The sequence below is a fragment of the Odocoileus virginianus genome, chromosome 5 (assembly GCF_023699985.2).
Source record: "Odocoileus virginianus isolate 20LAN1187 ecotype Illinois chromosome 5, Ovbor_1.2, whole genome shotgun sequence".
NCBI classification, from domain to species: Eukaryota; Metazoa; Chordata; class Mammalia; order Artiodactyla; family Cervidae; genus Odocoileus; species Odocoileus virginianus.
This window is the reverse complement of record NC_069678.1, coordinates 92,625,388-92,645,408: the sequence shown is the minus strand read 5'-3', so window position 1 is coordinate 92,645,408 and position 20,021 is coordinate 92,625,388. Positions and strand designations below refer to the sequence as shown.

At 38.8% G+C, this 20,021-nt stretch overlaps 1 protein-coding gene across 18 annotated transcripts in view; it reads right to left on the bottom strand.

Annotated features, from left to right (window-relative positions):
* The window catches only part of USP40 (ubiquitin specific peptidase 40), an 80,650-nt gene that overhangs the window by 32,254 nt on the left and 28,375 nt on the right, over nucleotides 1-20,021 (bottom strand). For 15 of the 18 annotated variants that reach the window (XR_011487961.1, XR_002313938.2, XM_070468434.1 and 12 more), the window contains 8 exons: nucleotides 17,736-18,036; nucleotides 14,819-14,900; nucleotides 12,822-12,993; nucleotides 9,295-9,379; nucleotides 8,416-8,486; nucleotides 7,433-7,752; nucleotides 4,661-4,784; nucleotides 3,271-3,328 (listed from right to left, as the gene is read on the bottom strand). Coding sequence is in view for 16 of the 18 variants with exons in the window: in XM_070468434.1 (XP_070324535.1) it covers nucleotides 3,271-3,328; nucleotides 4,661-4,784; nucleotides 7,433-7,752; nucleotides 8,416-8,486; nucleotides 9,295-9,379; nucleotides 12,822-12,993; nucleotides 14,819-14,900; nucleotides 17,736-18,036 (1,213 nt within the window). In the remaining 2 variants the exon portion in view is untranslated. Of the gene's footprint in view, nucleotides 1-3,270; nucleotides 3,329-4,660; nucleotides 4,785-7,432; nucleotides 7,753-8,415; nucleotides 8,527-9,294; nucleotides 9,380-12,821; nucleotides 12,994-13,326; nucleotides 13,624-14,818; nucleotides 14,901-17,735; nucleotides 18,037-20,021 lie in introns of those variants that run through there. The other 3 variants (XM_070468443.1, XM_070468445.1, XM_070468444.1) reach the window with 3 other exon arrangements.

The window sequence follows — 20,021 nt, the reverse complement described above, 5'->3', positions numbered from 1 at the left end:
TAAGCAAAACAGTCATGGACTCTGCCTGCAAAGAGCCTCATCTAATGGAGGGGATGGACATTCATTGCACAAAACATGGGCTTCTAGAGTAAATGCCACAAAGGAAAGGACGAGGTGTTAGAGTAAGACAGATGGACTGAGGCTGTGCAGTCAGGGATGATGAACATTAACATTTCAGCTGAGACCAAAGGAAAGACTGAAGTTAGCAGATGAAGAGTAACGAGGATGGAGTTCAAAGAGATTACAGAACTAAGAAGTCGCAGGGGTGGAAGAGACCTTGTGCATCAGAAAAACCAGGAAGTGAGCACAGAAGCGTGATGGGAACGACAGATGAGTGGAGGGCGAGGTGAGGCAGGCACTGGTCAGATGAAGGGGGCTCCTGTACGCGAGGAGCCCACAGGCAACACGTGACAAAGGACGAAGAGCACAACAAAGGGCTCTGAGCAGAGCGTGACATGACCTGACGCACCTATGCTTAAGATCACTTGCTATATAAAGAATAGTTTGGAGGGGAGGAAGAGTGGAAGGGAGGTCTGTGACATGGTAAGACAATGAACTATTCATCTTAAGAAGCCATATATTTTTAGTCAACTTTATTGAGATATACTTTACTTACAGTAAAACACATCCAGTTTAAGTGCACAGTTCAAAGAGTTTGATAAAAACACTCAGTAACCACCAGCAAATCGAGGTAAAATTCGCATCACCCCCCAAATGCCCTCATGTCACTTTGTAGTCAACTCCCCCACCCCCTAGTCCTGATCTGACTCTGTAACTCCAGCTTAGATTTTCTTTTTTGACAATCTCACATTGTAAATGCAATCCTAAGAGTACCACTCTTTCATGCTAGCTTCTCTTGCCTGGCATGATGTCTTTGAGATTCACCAACGTTTTGCATGGGTTCACTTCATTTATTGATAAACAGTATCCCATTGTCTGGAATTTGTTCACCTGCTCACAAACACCTGGATTATTCCCTGTTTTGGGTTATGAACATTTATGCACAGTATTTGCAAGATTTGTATTTCAAGTTTTCTTGGATGAAAACCCAGAAGAATTGGTAAGTGCATGTCTAAGTTCACATGAAATAAGCTGGCTCTTTACTGAAGTGACTATCATTCCACGCTCCCACCAGCAGTGTACAGGACTCCAGCTGCCCCACGTCTGACATCACTTGGTTTTGCCCGCATCTGAAGTTTTCATCATCCTGCGCATGTTGTGACGCACCATTACAGTGTCACTTTGTTGGCAGATGATACTGAGCACCTTTCCCTGTGCCTGCTGGGTGTTCACAGGTGGAGTTTCTTTCGTAAAGCAGCTTCCCAACTTGAGCTGTTTGTCTTTTGATTAGGTGATAAGTTTTTTTTTTATGTATACTGGATGCAAGTCTATTGACAAATCCATGTTTTATAAAATTTTTCTCCCAGTTTGTGGCTTGTCTTTTCAAATGCCCTTTGAAGAAGTTTTAAATTTTGCAGTAGTCTAATTGCTTTCTCCTTCCTGATTTGTACTTTTTGAGTCTTTAAAAAAAAATCTCTTCCTTGTGGCAAAAGTAACAAAGATTTTCTACGTTTTCTCCCCGAAATTTAATAGTTTTAGGTTTTAATATTTAAATGATGTGAGTTCATTTTTCACATGATGCAAGGCAAAGTTGGACTCGATTGATGTGAGTTTGAGTAAGCTCTGGGAGTTGGTGATGGACAGGGAGGCCTGGAGTGCTGCAGTCCATGGGGTCACAAAGAGTCAGACACAACTGAGCGACTGAACTGAAGGCAAAGTTGGAGTTTCATTTTTGCATTTATGGCTATCCAACTGGTGCAGCACTGTATGCGGAAATACCCCATAGAAATACCTTGGCACTTTTGTTGAGAGTCAACTAAGTGTGTTTGCATCTGTTTCTAGCTATTTCAATGTAGTTCTGTCGAAAACACTTTAGAACATTTCCACATATGATCTCTGTTACACATTCTTATTAAAAGAGCCCTTAAAAACGTGAAAACTATTCTTAATTCACGGGAGAAACAGGTTGTAAGCCACAGTTTGCTGACCTCTGCTCTATGTATCTACTCTCATGACAACACACACTTGTTGATTTCTATAGTTACAGAGTAAGTCTTGAAATCAAATAGTGTAGCTCGTTCACTTCTCAGGAAATAGAGACTCTGAAAGCTACGCAAAGCAGCCAAAAAAAAAAAAAAAGAATTCTAAATACTGCTAAAGATATGAAGAAGCTGCAACCCTGATACATTGCCAGTGGGTGTGTAAATGCCTCAGCCACTCTGGAAAACAGCACGGCAGTTTCTTACAAAGTTAAACACAATTCTGCCATGTGACCCAGAAATTCCAGTCCTGTACATCTACCCCAGAGAATAGAAAACATGACTACACAAAGACACAATCTTCACAGCAGAGTTATTCATGAAATCCCCAAAGTGGAAACGATCTAAATATCCATCTACTGTTAATGAACCAACAAAATGTGATATATCCACACAATGGAATACTAGTCAGCAAGAAAACGAACAAATTATTGAAACATGCTAAATCATGGATGAATCTCAAAAATAATATAAGTGAAAGAAGCTAGTCATAAAAGACTATATATTATATGCTTCCATTTACATGAAATGTCCAGAAAAGCACATCTAAAGGGACATTAAGTAGATGAGTGGCCGTTAGGGACCTGGCAATGAGCGATCTTTTTGGAGTGATAGAAGTGTTCTGAAACTGGACTGCTGTGATGGCTGTACAACTTTATACACTCCTAATAATCACTGAATTACACTTAAAATGGATGTTTTATCGTATGTAAAGTATGCCTCAGAAAGTTGTAAAAGAATGCCTAATGCCAGGTAAACAGTGAATTTGCAGGATGTTATATTCATTATGATAGAATATATATAAATGTAAAAACATAACATACACATACATATATATAAATGTTAAAATATAATATACACATACATATATGTATGGAGTATAATATACATAATACAATGTGAATTCAGAAACTAGATACACACCCAGATCAGATACACTGACTGCAACTGGAGAGGGAGGGCGGGAGGGTCAGAGCTGAGGAGAACAACGGGGCTCTATCTGTAATATCTGAAGCAAAAACAAACCTGGCAAGGTGTTGACATTTGTCCATTTTGTGTGGTAGATACATGAGCTTTCTTTAAATCACATATTTTTGTATAAATACTCTCCCATATTTTTTCATTTAAAAATCAAAACTAAATTAAACCAAAAGCAAACATAAATGATTACCTAGTTCCTTCAATAATTTAAATTCCTTTATCGCTTTAATTCGGATATCAAACACCACCTAAAATAGAGAAATAAACTAATGACTGTGTATAAGTTAAAAACAATGGGAGGAAGGGAAATGAAGATTATCAGTGTTTGCATATGCAAATTATGAGTTACTAATTACCTGACGTTTAACAATTTTTGCACGCTTGAAAAAGAGTTATTTCCTTCCCTGAAATTCTTCCACAAAGTCAAAGGGAAAAACTTAGATCTTGGTTAAGTTTTTACCAAATTGATAATAATTGGACTAGAAAAGGCCTCCTACAGAAATCTTTAAAAACTAAAGGCATAATAGTAGCAAAAGGCAAAAAAATAAAAAAACAACTCACCTTTCTGATGATAGCAAACAAAAGACACTGGAGACAATCATATTTCTTTATGTCAAAAATGATGAATTTAGGGTCAATAAGCATTAATTATATAAAAATGTACTAATCCAAGAGTACTATTTAAAATTTCTATGTAAATTATCTTATTTTAGATTTTTTTTCTTTTTAAAAAAATTTAGGCTAATTGCCTCTAGGGCACAAAATTGTGGAAATTGAGGGATAAAGATAATCATAGACTCTACTTTCCACCAGTGCCCCCCTCCCAGATTGTCCCAACACCACTTCTGCTGTGCCAAGACAGAGCAGAGCCGGCAGTAACCAAGGACTGCACCAGCCTCCTGCTCAGGGTCAAAGAGGTAGGTCTCTTGAGCTTCGCAGTGCTGACCTTATAGTCCCCACTACTGTGCAAACAAATATTAATGCACCTTAAGAAACTATAATTTTATATAAAAGAAAACATTCTAAGTTTTCAAAATGAAGTTACAGAAAAAATCTTAAGAGACTACATAAATATAAAAAGATGTTTTCTGAAATTCTGTTTAAGGAAACCAGTATAACAGTCTTAAATGGAAAAAAAATGAAGAAATATCCTTTTTAAGAGCAACTGGCTTTATACAGAGCAGAGTATACCGTAGAACAATTTAAGATAAACTTTGTAAAATCCACACACGGAAGAACACAAAACCAAAACATATACCTGGCTTAAAAAGTACAGAAAAAAACTCTTAAAAATAGCATTTCATAGTTATCAAAGTCAGGAGATTCCATGAACTAATTTAAAAAGGTAACTCTCACATTCTAATTATAGGCTTTGGAGGGGAAAAAAGGCACACAATTTCTTGAAACGTGTCAAGGGCTAACAAAGGTAAATAAGCAGTAATCAAATGTTACAAATAAAAAGGTGAGTTCTGAAGATTTATAAGTTTACTGAGATGACTGTTCCAAAAGATTAGGGTACTGCTTTTTAAACAAAATTCTATTAACTAAAAAAGTGTCAGCCACATTTATAGTCTACTCACTGTGTTAAGAGTTGCTGATATTTTAACTTGCTCCTCTTCAGATTCTAATTGGCTTAAATTTTTAACTTGGAGCCAGTTGATCTCATTCACAGTATTGATCCATTTCCCTTGTTTTGTCAACAAACTGTAGGGAAAAAGACATTTAAAACATGTGTGTCCGCACAGTCCTTTTATGGATCAGAGAGGATTGGAAAATTTATGCTTTTTCTTAGGCACCACTTCCAAAATTTTCCACTTAACTGGGCTAATTAAGGTGACCAAGTTCTACTGAGTTGGGCTTTTGAATGCTGACTATCTTTTTAGGGCAGTGTTAGTATTCTACAGAGTCTATATTCATGATTCCAAATATTCTTTGCCTTATACAAATAATTTGCTGCCACATTTTCCAAAGAGAACTGCTGTAATTGAATGATCAGTTGTTAACTCCTACCTGCGTACTGTAATCACTAGGGGAGCTTGGAAAAGGGCTTCCCTGGGGGCTCAGACAGTAAAGTGTCTGCCTGCAACGTGGGAGGCCCGGGTTCCATCCCTGGGTCGGGAAGACCCCCTGGAGAAGGGAATGGCACCCCACTCCAGTACTCTTGCCTGGGAAATCCCATGGATGGAGGAGCCTGGTGGGCTACAGCCCATGGGGTGGCGAAGAGTTGGACATGACTGAGTGACTTCACTTTCACACCAAGAGCCCACCCACAGAATTCAGAAGTAGCTCACCAGCAGGACACACACACACTGCGCAGACTGACCCTGGGTAAACACGCCACAGCTAATGGGTGTCACTCACCCACACACACTGCGTATCTGTATTTTTATTACAGAGGTTAAAAAAATCTACTATGAGAGCAGGCAGCAGTGGAGTATCTTGTTCTAACAAGATTTTCCTACAGATAATAGTACAGGTTCTCGAGGAAGGAGTGACTTCTCATTTTCACAGAGGCACTGAATGGGCCAGCAGAAGGCCTCTTTGGGAGTATGCGGCAGAGCCCTTTGGAGAAGGCAATGCACCCCGCTCCAGTCCTCTTGTCTGGAAATCCCATGGACGGAGGAGCCTGGTGGGCTGCAGTCCCTGGGGCCGCGAAGAGTCGGGCATGACTGAGCGACTTCACTCTCACTTTTCACTTTCATGCATTGGAGAAGCAAATGGCAACCAACTCCAGTACTGTTGCCTGGAGAATCCCAGGGGCAGGGGAGCCTGGTGGGCTGCTGTTTATGGGGTCGCACAGAGTCGGACACGACTGAGCGACTTAGCAGCAGCAGAGCCCTAAAACACAATTCTACACTTGATTTCAGTTATTCCACAGTGGGACTCCACCTTGAGTCAGCAATCCTGAATACGGCAAAGCTTAAAGCACAAAGACACTCCCTGAAGACCACTTTCAAATAATGAAAAACTGGGTAATGACAAGGGTGCTAGCTAAAATAGTTAGCACTTACTATGTGCAAACCCTTGTAAGCTCTTAACTCTTTCAGTTCTTACAAGTGTATGAAGCTAGTACTAATTATTACGCTCATTTTACAGAAGAAGAATCTGGGCAGAAAGAGATGAAGTAGCTTGCTTACAGTCATATTACTAGTAAGTGATAAAGCAAAAAGCAAAGCCAGGCAGCTAGTCCCTCCCCACTCCTCACACAGGAGCACAGGTGGGTAAACACAACACAGGTTATTATGCAGCCATGAAATGAGGTGTATGAAGAGACTTCAAACATGAGGGGAAAGCAGGATACAACTATTTACTACAAAGTTGTCACTATGGTGTTTAAAAGAAAGAAAACCTTCAGAACAAGCCCCCAGGTACCCGCACTCAGAAACTGACGGAGGCGGACAGCGCACGCATGCGCAGTGCATGGACAGGCACAGGCCTGCTGTTCTGGGGCCCCTGTTTTTACCCCTGCATCTCCCAAGTCCTGAAAAGTGTATACTACTTTCTGAAAAGAAACATATAATAAAAGTTTAAGTTAAACAAACAAGGTGGGCAAATAAGTGTCTCGAAAACACTTGTTGAAAAGAGAGTGGTAAGTGTAATACAAGATAAACACAGTTCACAAGCGCCCTGCTTCTCTATGTCACAGCCACTAATAATAACACAGGGCCTCTGTGATCTAAGTGCATTCACAGCACTGATGAAGCAGAAAACGGATTCACTGGTCATAACCTGAAGTCTTCAATGGATGGAAACTGGCGGGCTTATGGTATATGATACACTGATCATAGAAAGTACTGGCACAGACATGGGTAACAAGAATGAAGAGAGGAAACACTTCTAAACTTCAAATGTGACTTACAGGAATCAAGGGTGTATCTCCCCACATAATTGCCCTACCTGGGCAGCTGGAGAATGGCAAACAGATTCTAACAAAAAACTGAACTGCCTTCTGAGATTCTTGTGACAAGACAGACAAGTCATAATACCCTTCTCATGAAAAATTTCGGGAACTTTCTTTGTGAGAATGTGCCCTCAGTCTTAAGATGAGTACTAATTAGAATTATTTGATAGGATTCTGCTTTATTGCCAACTAACCTACACTGTATCTAGCCTATACCTATATTATTCAGTTACCACATTTACCAAATTAAAAAAAGAAACCACATTACAATATCATATTTTTTTAGGTCGCCTAACCAAGAACATTCCTATTTATGATATATAGAACACAATGTCTAGAAATAAAAAGAAATATTTAACTCTTATCATTATTAACATAAAGCTTTAGAGTTCTAAGAGGTAGCACTGTGACTAAAATAACTTTAAGAAGCATTCTCTTTTTAGCATGTTACCTGTTACCATCATGAGAGCCCTGGATTAAAACTGAGCTTCCGTTTCTGAGGCCCTGCTCTCTGAATGTCTTTTTCAAGTCTTCCTTGGGAATGGTGGTCCAGTTCTCTTCATCTCTAGATTCAGTGTTGTTGATTAAGATGACTCCCTCTGGAACTGCTAGAGCTGTGAATACAGTGCCTATTTCTGCATTAGATGGAAAGACATGTGGAGATTCTATGAACTGCTGACACTCCTCTCCCTCACTGCTTGTTGCTACATGAAGAACATTTAAAAGCAGAGGTTCACAGTCGCTACCAGTTGGAATCTGGATTCCGCCAACCTACAACAGTATCAAGTCAACCATTAGTACAGTTCATATTGGCCAAAGTTAAATCAACATAGTAATGCGGTAAAAGATGTTCATAGAATTCTCATTTTTTTTCTCAAGTGAAATAAAGTTTTCACAAAATCTCCTTCAAGTATCAGAAACACAGCTTTAGATTTTGAAGCTCTTAGCCATCGTTTACTTTTTAGGAGACAGATCTCCAGTGGAGACAGACATGTGAGTCCTCAGAGGTGGTTAAGACATGAGGAGGACCAAGGTCCATGGAGGGGTGAGACGCTCCTCATCCCTTTCTCGACTGCGCTCCCCTAGTCATCTCCGCCTCTACTCATTATGGCGTCCTGCCCTGCTGAGTCCTCATCCCGAGTCTGGACGGACAATCCTGGGCACCGAGCTCAGTGCAGTGGCTTACACCTCATGCCTGAAGGACACAGACTGATTACTCACCTTTGCATCTAGCTTCTGACACACAGCCTGGCCCCACGGAGACGTTCTACAACTATCCCTGAACGTATGACCAGCACGGATTGGACTTAGAATTTATTGGACATTTCAGCACTCTTCCAATATATGTGCTGTCACATGTGCCGAATAAAATTTTATCATAATAACTTAAAAAATATCCAAAACTCTCAGGACATTTCTTCAACACTTATTTACCTCCACCCCATTCCATACAAAGATGTCTTCTCCGTCAGTGATTTCAATTTCACACAGTGTCAGGTCATCTCCTAGGAAGATGAGGGTATCAGTGAAACTGTTCTTATGATCCTCAAAAAAAAAAAATATTTTTAAAGACAGAGCTCAGATACAAACATTTGTTTGAAAAAGCATTCTCATTAAGGGAAATTAAGAAAAAGGAAGTAATTATGGTTGTTATACTGATATTATTTTTTTATCTTTATTCCTTCCATCATACTCTTTACTTTTTTTTCCTCTTCATTTTTATTTTCCCTGAAATCTTTGTGAGCATGATAGCAGGAAAAAGGAATCACTATAAAAGGTCAACTGTACTTGACACTGTGAGTATAGAGAAGACTTACACATCACATGGTCCTCACTCCACCAATTAGCTGTACAATCTTGTGGACTTCAAGCCTCTATGCTCAGTTTTCTCATTTATGAAATGGGGATAAAAGAATTTTGTGAAATCAAATGAGAATTTATACAAACACTTGTCTTGGTCTTTGGCTCCATAAGTCCAAGATAAATGTTACTGCTGTTACTGGTATTAATGTTTTGTTGTTATTTAAAGGAAGTACTTTTAAGCTCTTAAAGTGCTTTTGTCTTGTTACCAAATCTGAAGTTGAGAACTGGCTTAAAAAACCAAGCTGTATTAAATATTTAAATAGTTTCAAACCATTTTACTCAGAAGTTTGTGGTAATATAAAAAAAATTTCCAAAGTTTTAAAAATTTTTGTTTAGGTGCTAAGAAAAGTAGTAGGTAGGGGGGAACTGGCCAAGAGTAGAAAATCATATGAGCCCCACAAAAAATGCAAATATACAAAATAAGTTGCTGTGTCTTAATATTTATCTTACCATTAAGTGTCTGGCAAACATGAAGTCCTGCTGGTACAAACTTTGCAACACTAAGAACCATATCTCCTTCCCAAAATTCTAACAGCTGCGGGATATGAATGAAAGAAAAGAAGACAATGAAAAATAACACAGAGATTACTTTTCCAGATAAAATAAGGAAGAGCACTGTGCCAATTTCTTTCTGTAGCTGATACAAACGAATACAACAATGCCTACCCAGCATCAAAAATGGGGGAAGAAGGCATTTTTCATCATTAACTTAGTCAGATCCAAAGACAGTTAATCTCACATCCATTAATGATGAAAGAACCTTGACAAACACAAAGAGCACAGTGACCTTCTCAACAACCACCATTTCTACTTAATTTATTGGAAGACCACTTTTATCAGAAGGCAAAGTGATCTGTGTGCCAGCCAAGGAATCCTGGTCCCAAAGAACAAAAATTATGTGTTTAATCAGCCCTATTCAGCGAGAAGCAGCACACATGAATATTCTTGCTTCTTGAAAGGAATGTCTCCCTTTGTAAATTTAAAAAGTGGCACTACCACTTTATTCAATGGATTAGCAGGGATTTTTTAAGTTTCTATCTCCAGGAGTCTAAGGACTGTGGCAACCTCACCAAAACAACATCACTCATAAAGGTCAGTCCTATTCAGCCTCCCTCCACAGTATTACAAGACAGTTCTCTTAAAAAGAAACTTCAGGGACTTCCCTGGTGGTTCAGTGGAAGTCTTCAGTGGGAAGACTCCATGCTCCCAATGCAGGGGATCCAGGTTTGATCCCTGGTCAGGGAACTAGATTCTACATGCCACAGCCAAGAGGTTGCATGCTCTAACTAAGACCTGGCCCAGACTAATAAACAAATAATAATAATAATAAAAAGAAACTTCATATTTACACATGAGCACTTAACTGTGTCAGTCGTACAGACGCCTGCCTGTGAGTTAATTCTAAGATAGCAGAGTGTGTGCAGGTGTAAAGCGCACACTCAGTCACATCTAACTCTCTGTGACCCCAAGGACTGTAGCCTGCCAGGCTCCTCTGTCCATGGGACTTCCCAAGCAAGAATACTGGAGGGAGTGGCATTATTAGAGAAATGCAAATCAAAACCTCAATGAGGTATCATTTCACACTGGTCAGAATGGCCACCATCAAAAAGTCTATAAACAATAAATGCTGGAGAGGGTGTGGAGAAAAGGGAACCTTCTTACACGGTTGGTGGGAATGCAAACTGGTATAGTCAGCCACTATGGAGAACAGTGTGGAGATTCCTTAAAAATCTGGAAATAGAACTGTCATACGACCCAGCAATCCCACTGCTGGGCATACACACCGAGGAAGCCAGAATTGAAAGAGACACGTGTACCCCAATGTTCACTGCAGCACTGTTTACAACAGCTAGGACTTGGAAGCAATCTAGATGTCCATTGGCAGACAAATGGATAAGGAAGTTGTGGCACATATACACAATGGAATATTACTCAGCTATAAAAAAGAACACATCTGAGTCAGTTCTAAAGAGGTGGATGAAACTGGAGCCTATTACACAGAGTGAAATAAATCAGAAAGAGAAACACAATATAGTATATTAATGCACACATATGGAATTTAGATGGTAATGATGACCCTATATGCAAGGCAGCAAAAGAGACACAGATGTAAAGAAGAGACTTTTGGACTCTGTGGGAGAAGGCGAGGGTGCGATGACTTGAGGGAATAGCACTGAAACATGTATACTACCATATGTGAAACAGATGACGAGTGCAAGTTTGATGCGTGAGGCAGAGTACTCAAAGGCGGTGCACCGGGACAACCCAGAGGGAGGGGATGGGGAGAGAGGTGGAGGGGGTTCAGGATGGTGGGACACGTGCACCCGTGGCTGATTCATGTCGATGTATGGCAAACACCACCAGAGTACTGTAATTATCCTCCAATTAGAAGGCGAGGGTGGGATGTTTCAAGAGAACAGCATTGAAACATGTATATTATCTAGGGTGAAACAGATCACCAGCCCAGGTTGGATGCATGAGACAAGTGCTCGGGCCTGGTGCACTGGGAAGACCCAGAGGGATCGGGTGGAGAGGGAGGTGGGAGGAGGGACCGGGATGGGGAATACATGTAAATCCATGGCTAATTCATTTCAATGTATGACAAAAACCACTGCAATGATGTAAAGTAATTAGCCTCCAACTAATAGAAATAAATGGAAAAAAACAAAAACAACAACAACAAAATGAATTAATTAAGAAACACACTGGAGTGGGTTGCCCTTTCCTTCTCCAGGGGATCTTCCTGACCCCGGAATCGAACTAGTGTCACCTGCATCTCCTGCACTGGCAGGGGGTTCTTCACCACTGCACCACCTGGGAAGCCCTAAAGTAACAGAGATGTACACTTAAAACACCAAAGGGCATGACTAGCATGAACCTAAATGTTATGACAGTGACCAAGGTCTTCTCCAACTGCAATGTTACCCTAAGCAGGGTCAATCCCCAAGTCTACCTGTATCAACACTGTCAGAGTTGGCTCAGAAATAAACTTTTAATGGAAAAATTGAGAAGTATTAGACAATTTTAGAAATCCTGATCCTGTATTAAAATATCATTCAAATCAACTAAAGTTAAAGAAATTGGCCTGCTTTTCTTTGTACAAGGGGAAACTCAAAAGAAACCTAATAATTTTGATAAATGATAGTTTTTCAGAAAATTCATTTATTTCTATGGGGGAGCACTTCCATTTTCTATTGCACTTTTCCTTGACAGGATGTAGTGTGGGGTAAAGTAAAATTAAGAAAAAGAAACAGTAGGGAAACCAGGGCTGGAGTTCGAGTTCTACTGCTAACTAATGCCTGACCCTAGGCAAGCCATCAGATCTCTTTAAGTCACAATTTCCCCATCTTTAAAATGGGGCTATCTTGTCCTTCTGGAGTAGAAGAATCAAATGATACAATTTATATGAAAGCACTGTAAGCAAAATAAACAGCACTATTATTGTTGTCATTAAAATACAACTGGATAAATGACTTGCAGACCATTATTATAACCATGTTTGTTTTTACTATAGACCAGTAGACATTTTCCTTCCCTTAGGAATCTTGTTAATAAATGTTGTTATACAATGAAAGGAAGAAGTTAGTTGCTTTTATTTGTTTAGTGGCTCTTGGCTTTAGGCAACATAATTATCTATCTTTTTACTCCTTTTAAAAAGCAATTCTCTTTCATTTATTTTCCCTGAAACAGACAACCTTATACTCTTTCTCTCCCCCAAATTAAATACACCAGGCTTGCTTCTTCTCTTAAAACATGCTGACAGGACCCTTTGAGTCTTGACTGTGAAGAAGAGTTCTTTAAAAACACTGACAAGTGAGGGAAGACATTTGGGCCATCCCTCTATGGAAGTGGCAGATGTAGGATTTTCCTAAGCTGCTGTGATAAATAAATAGCTGAATCCTAAACAGAAGTTTAAAAACGAAAACCAGCTTGAGATGGACCTTAATGTCTGTTAAGAGGAAGTGAGGCTAAATTACCTGAAATATTGATTGTCGAAGATCTCCTAAAGTTTTCCTTTTATCAAAGGTCAAATCCCACATGCTTTCTGTTTGAGACACTACTGGGTGCAGAGCCCCATTGAGGAACTGATAATAGGGGCCGAGGTGGAGATGCAATTCAACAGTATTGTTTGTAGAATCACATTCTGCCCTTTAAAGAGGCATAAGAAACACATAAATGCCATGTTTTTATAAAAGATAGTTTTATCTCAAACCAAAAATATCTGATTTACAATATAAAGAAGTTCTCCACTTAAATAATTATAATTAACATTCTTTTCTTCCATGCTCCAAGATGTCTCATTTCAGTTTCTCAATTAATAGCTCTGCCACCATGAATTCCAAGGAAAATGGTTTTAATGTATGCTGTGCAGTGTTACTCTGAACAAATACTGACACTTGAAATCTTCCAATCCTGAGATTACCATTACAAACAAAATGCTGGAAACATGCTCCTAAAACCGTGGTAAGCGCTGTGGCCCACCTGCTTCATTCTTTCTGGAACTATTAGCAATTGCCCGCTACTCTTCCCCAGTAGCACACTGGACACCTTCTGACCTGGGGAGCGCATCTTGCAGTGTCATATCCTTTTGCTTTTTCATACTGTTCATGGGGTTCCTGTGGCAAGAATACTGGAGTGGTTTGCCATTTCCTCCTCCAGTGGACCACGTTTTGTCAGAACTCTCCACCATGACCCGTCCGTCTTGGGTGGCCCTGCACGGCATGGCTCATAGCTTCATTGAGTTACGCAAGCCCCTTCGCCACGACAAGGCTGTGATCCATGAAGGGGTTACAACTTCTATTTTCCTCCTTACTTTCCCTAGACCTCACAGACTCTCCCATAAACTATTTGAAGTCAGCCTCACGATCCCTGGAGTCTACTCTCTCCAGGTCATACGTCCTCAGCAGCAGCCTTGCGTCTGCTACACTTCTGAATCCATGGAGCTTCCGTGAGGCACTGCACCAAAAACACTCCAGAGCTCAGTCAGTGGAGAGCTAGAGGACTCATCTGGCTGTAGCCACCACTCAGGTACCTCAGGCACAGTTCTGTGAATGCGGTCAAAGACACATTAGCTTTTGATGACCACAGTATAAAGCTTAGCGCTGACTAAAACCCCCCTGGGTTGTTCCTGTTTTTAATACTAACTGCTAATCCATACCACTCATGGAGGTTGGTTATTTTTCACACTTCAGATATTTGACTCTGATAAATTTTTATATTTTTAGTGCCTTGAGTTTTGCTGAGATCTATTTCCTTAGATTTTAATTTGCTGTTCAATCAATTTATTTTTTCTCAGCTTCAAATCAATGATAAAAATGTTGAACACATACCTGCTATGTATGCAGCCCCTTGGGTCTACAAGAAGACTGTAGGAACATCCATTTCCCTAATCCAGTACCCTATGGACCCACCAACCCAGAAAACAAATAAAAAAACCAGTTCTTCACGGTCCAAGGTTAGACCTCAAAAGAAAAATGTTGAGATCATCAAGTTCTCACAAATCATCCACTTAATAACCCATTGAAGGTTTTTGCCCAAGACTGACAATGAGCCAAACAGTCTGCAGACCCCACATTTCCTCCCTTCTGCCCGTCTCTGGTGTGCTGCCACTACAGGCCAGTTCTCCACAACTACTTACACACGAGGGGGAGTTTTCATGACAGACTCTGTCTATGCTGAGGAAATAACTCATTCAGTACAATCGCGTGCTCAGATTTCTCTAGTTTTCTTAGACTTTGATCCCTACTTAACAATGGCCATTTAAGTGTCATTATTTCATCACTCTCACAGATAAGGGTAATTTCAAAGTAAAAGATACTCTCAGTATTAAAATTCAGCAGCTTATAACAAGACACTGGCATTAAATAGTTGACTTTTTTTCTTCTTTAATTTTCATTACTGAATACTTAAGACCTCAATTATGTCTTTGCTCCCCAGAAAAACCATTCAAATTCTAAAAGTAACTTAAAATTACCTTTTTATTTGTAGTTCAATGTTAGCTGCATCCATTTCACTCAGCAAATGACATGGAACCTTATATCGTGGGTTAGCTCGAGCTGTGAACAAAACTTTTCATTAACTTGGGCTAACTAAATAAAATCTGGTTGCTAAAAAGGAAGTATGGAAAACTATAAAGGACCGTGCTGGGAGCTAGGAAAGCTTCTACAATCTGTGTGAATATAAATTTTATCTGGATCTTAGTTTTTCCATCTGTAAATTGAAAATATTAAAACACAAAAAAGGTAAACAGTTCTTTAAGCCAAGCTAGAGAATTCCATTTCTTCAACTCTTATATATACTTTTTAAAAAGAACACGTGCTATTTTCTTCCTGATATCAAATGATCATTATAAATAAAAGTTCTAGAAATGATGTTTTTTAATGTAAAAGAAATAAATATCACCTATAATTGTACTCCTAGGGAATACTGCTAAAATGTGATCTATATACTTTTTTTTTTTGAGGATTTATATATACTTCTGGTGTTTATTCTACACAATGTGTCTGTATACACACACACACATACACCCCACACCTATTTAAAGCAATTGAGATTATAGTCAACAAATATATAACTCGCTTTTTCATTTAATACACTGTGAATATTTTTCCAAAGCTTTAAATGACTGCATGGTAGCCCATTCTATAAATAGCTTAATTAATCCACTTCTTGGACCTTCAGGTGATGTCCAGTTAGTCATTACTACAAAGTAACAGGGGTAACAAGTATCTCTGAACTAAAAATTTATACACAGTTCTGATTATTTCAAAACAAATCTATATAATTATTGGCTTAAGGTTTTTAAATACATACAACCAAACCAGTTGTATTACTTTATATACCTACCAAATGTAGAGGAAGTGCTAATTGTTGAGAACCAGATTAATAGAAATACTTGATTTAGGAGGAAAAAAGTCACTCACTGCTGTTATGATTCATGTTTTTTGGTTATGGGCTAGATAGACCTTTTTTGGCAGTTTATTGGTTGTTTGTATTTCTTCTTCTGTACATTTTTATATCCTTTTTCCAACTTACTACTGAGCACAATGGAGTAAATTTAAGAGCACTCTACAGACAGGGAAAATAAATATGTTATATATTTTTCTGTTTTCCACTAGCTTGTCATTTGCCTTCTGGCATTGTGTAATAGGGTTTATGTGGGCTTCCCTGGCGGCTCAGATGGTAAAGAGTTTCCCTGCAATTCAGGAGGCCAGGTTCAACCCCGAGGTTGGGAAGATCCCCTGGAGAAGGGAATGGTTACCCACTCTAGTATTCTTGCCTGGAGAATTCCATGGGCAGAGGAGTCTGGCAGGCTATAGTCCAAGGGGTCACAAAGTGTCATAAGCGTTAGTCACAACTAAGTGACTAACACGCATACACAATTAAGGTTTGTATCACTCTTCCTTCATTTTTTTGTTGCTTTCAAGCTAAGAAAGGTCTTTTCTATCTTAAGATCAGAAAAATATCTACATTTTATACATTTTAAGGCTTCTTTTTTACATAAACATTAAAGAAAGTATAATTTCATGAAAGGGACAAATATTTGTACTAACTGTTAATTCAAGTGATGAGCAATTAACCAACTTCCCAGTTATATTTACAGAGTAATTAATTTTCCCCCTATGTATCTGAAAGGCTACCTTCTAATGGATTAAAATCCTAAAAATACTTAGATCAGCTTCTGGGCTTATTGCTCAGTGATCTGTCTACCTCTGCATTAGTGCTACATTGTCTTAATTACTACGGCATTATAAATATGCTTACACTGATAGAGTAAATTTTCCTTTAGCATTCTCTCTTCAGTTTTTATTAATTTATCTTTTGAGGTGAATTTTAGAATCACTTTGCCAAGTTCCATCCCTTCAACCCCCTAAAAAACCATCAAGATTTTGGCTGGACCTTTGTTTAAGTCCTAAGCTAACTGGAAAATCGTCACTTAGTACATATTCTAATTATGTACACACTGAAGTTCAATTCAGTAAAAAAATAACATGTCATCTGAAAAAACTGATATATATTTCTACAATTGTGAAATCAATTTTTCTTCAATATTTTTTATCAGAACCATTACCAGATTTTTTCCCCCTCAGGGGAAAAAACCTTTCTGGTCAATAGAACCATTACATAATTGTTACTGTTTCTGGTCCAGAGAGTTAATTTCCTTTGATTCATTGCAAATCAGTAACTGCTTTATTCTTATTCTTTATAAAAATTATCACTATTCTCATTCTTTAAGAACAGTATCCTCATCTGTCATGATTGATATGTCTCAATCTAAACAGCTTTCCTTGTTAGGATTTTTCACTTTTGCATAAATTCTGGGAAGTGATTTTCAAAAAGTCTAACAGACTAATTAATGTTAGTAGCTTAAGCTCAAAAATTTATTATTGTGGATCTCAGTGTTTAACCTCCACCATGGTATGAGTTCTCTTAGAAGATTCAGCAAAGAGGGCTTCAGAGATACTTCAACTGCTTAAAGACTTATTACCTTGAGGAAAAGGAAAAAAGAAAATAAAAGGGAACACATGAAAATAAGACCAAGGCCACTTGCAACCCAATGACAACACATGCCCAAATTGCAGGGACAAGCCTGAATGGAGAACAATTGGGTCTGCCCTGCCCACACAACAAGAAAACATGATGTGTGGAAATGCCATTTTGAAAATTTAACTATGGCCTCATATTATTACCCGGTGGGAAAGAAAAAAGAAATATATCATCTTTTTAAAATGACAAAATGCTGACTTCCTGGTATAGTCCTAGTTAACTTGAAAATATTTTAAAATATTCCAAGAATAAACCTTCTAAAAGGGCAAAACTTCAAATAGCACTCAATGTTTATCTTCTACAGTCATCAACTTAAACAGATAGGGACATTTATCTTTCCATACCTTCAGGGGGTCTCTGCAACTGGGATTTCCGATAAAACAGCATGTAGGCACTTTCTTTTCCTTGAAACTGCTGTTCAATATCCTTTTCCTTGATTGGTTGGACTCTGGAATCATTTATATCAAACCAGTGGGGACAGGAGGGTCTATCATTTAATCTTGAGGATTCTGAAGTAAGTGTCTTGAAAAGTTGTTGATCATTTCTTTGGATATCAGACTCAGCCTGGACAGAAGAGTCCTTCAATAGACGAACTGTACTTTCATCTGAACTGAGCAGAAATATCTGAGAATGAAGCTGCAAAAACTGTACAGGAACAAAAACCAAACATTAGGTTAACAAAAAAAATTTTCCTTTCTGTGTATGTCAACTTTTTGGCCTGGCCAGTTAAGAGGGAAAAAAATTTCATTTGGGCCATAATAAAACATTTAATAAAATCCAGAGTGCTTTCTGTTGAACAGTCTAATAGCTATATCCAGGGAGAAAGCTGCCGTGACACAATCTTTTCTAGTGTTTTGGTTTTTTTTTTTGGACATCCCTACCCCTGGGCCCTAGCCTCTCAGCACATGCCCTGTGATGACAGAATCTTAAACATGTTTTAATTATATCTCAATAACTGTTTTAATGCTGTTTTAAAAAGTCTTTACTGAAACAGATTACATAGAATAAACACTTTCAAAATGTTTAAAGCAATCCAAACAAAGCACAAAACAAAGGAAATAGAAGATAATCCCGACAAGACTATGGGATATAGTCATAATTACAAGCTTACATGAACTAAATTAAGTATTGTCTTTCCTGGAAGCTGACAGGGTATAGCTCAAGAAATCAAAACAGTGAAAGGTCAAGCCATAATCTCAAAGATGCTCAAATTCCTCCAGCTAAAGGATTAGGAAGAAAAAAACTTTTCTTCCCCAGCCTACCCCACCTTTCCACCCCTACTCCACTCTTCTCTGATTCCCTAATCTCTGCATGGCCTGTATCACTTCCTTTTCTCTCAGCACAAACTACTTCACACAGAAAATCACTTGGGGGCATATGGAACACTTTCTTAGCTCACTGAACAACACAGAAAGGTGATTTTCTCATTTTTCTCTTGGAAAGGAAGAATTTATAATGATGCATACTCTCTGATCAAACAGATGACCCAGAGGTAATACTGTTAACACTATATAACAGACGGTAATATAGTTTTCTAGCTAAGTTACAGTAAAATAATAATTTTAAGTACAATAAAATAATAATTTGAAACCTCTGAGTAATTAATACTTTCCATATAGCAATTTTTTTTTTTGTTCGATAGTTGAAGATTAACTCTTTTAAACCTCAAACTTCAGTGTAGTCTGGTCCCAGCAATGGCAGAGAATTTTATTATTAGACTAACCCCACTGATTAAAAATCATAAACTTTAAGCAAAATAAACAACTGTTTGAAGAGTAACCAAAAACAAAGTGGGGGTGGGGGGGCATTACCCTTCAAAAACGGAAACGAGCTAGGTGAGCTCCACACTGACCTGCCACTTCCCCGTCTGCTGCACAGAACAATGGAGAAAAAAGTTCAAGTGAAGAGCAGGAGTCCTACTGGACTCAGGAAGCAGAATTTGAGAATGCCAGAGAGGCAGGAGAGTGAAAGACAAAATTCCAGAAGTAACCCTATATCAAAACCTCCTCCCATCCTTGGCTGACTTTTTCTTTTTTTTCCCTTGGCTGACTTTTGAATGGCACATGTACAGTCTGAGACTCAAGGAACTGAGCAGAAAGCAACAGGTGGGAGATCCAAGATATGAGCAGAGATTTTGGCCCCCTGCTGCTGGACAGGAAGAGCATGGAGCTGAAGTCCTGCCAAGTCTGAGGCATACGACAAACACCTCAGGCTTTCCACTGGGATTCTAGAAGGGTCCCATCTTAGGTCAGGGATTGGTAAACTTTTCTGTAAAGGGCCAGACAGTAATATTTCAGGCTTTGTGGGCTAAGAGGCAAACCTGAGCACATTTTTAAACATAACTGTTTGAAAATGTAAAGACAGTTCTTAGCTGTGGGCTGTACAAAATAGGGCAGCAATCCCTAGCCTGCCCATGTTTGCTAACCTCTGCCTTAACAGGGAGGATCACGCAGGCCCCGGGACTAACAGCTACTCCCCAGGACTGTCAGCTAAACCACAACAGATCCACCCTACCAAAGCCCCAAACGAAGCTTCCACAGAATCAAGGTGATTCAAAATTACTTAAGGGTCTGTTAGATTATAATGAAAAACTCTTATAATCCACAGCCTCTAAAACACATATTCCACAA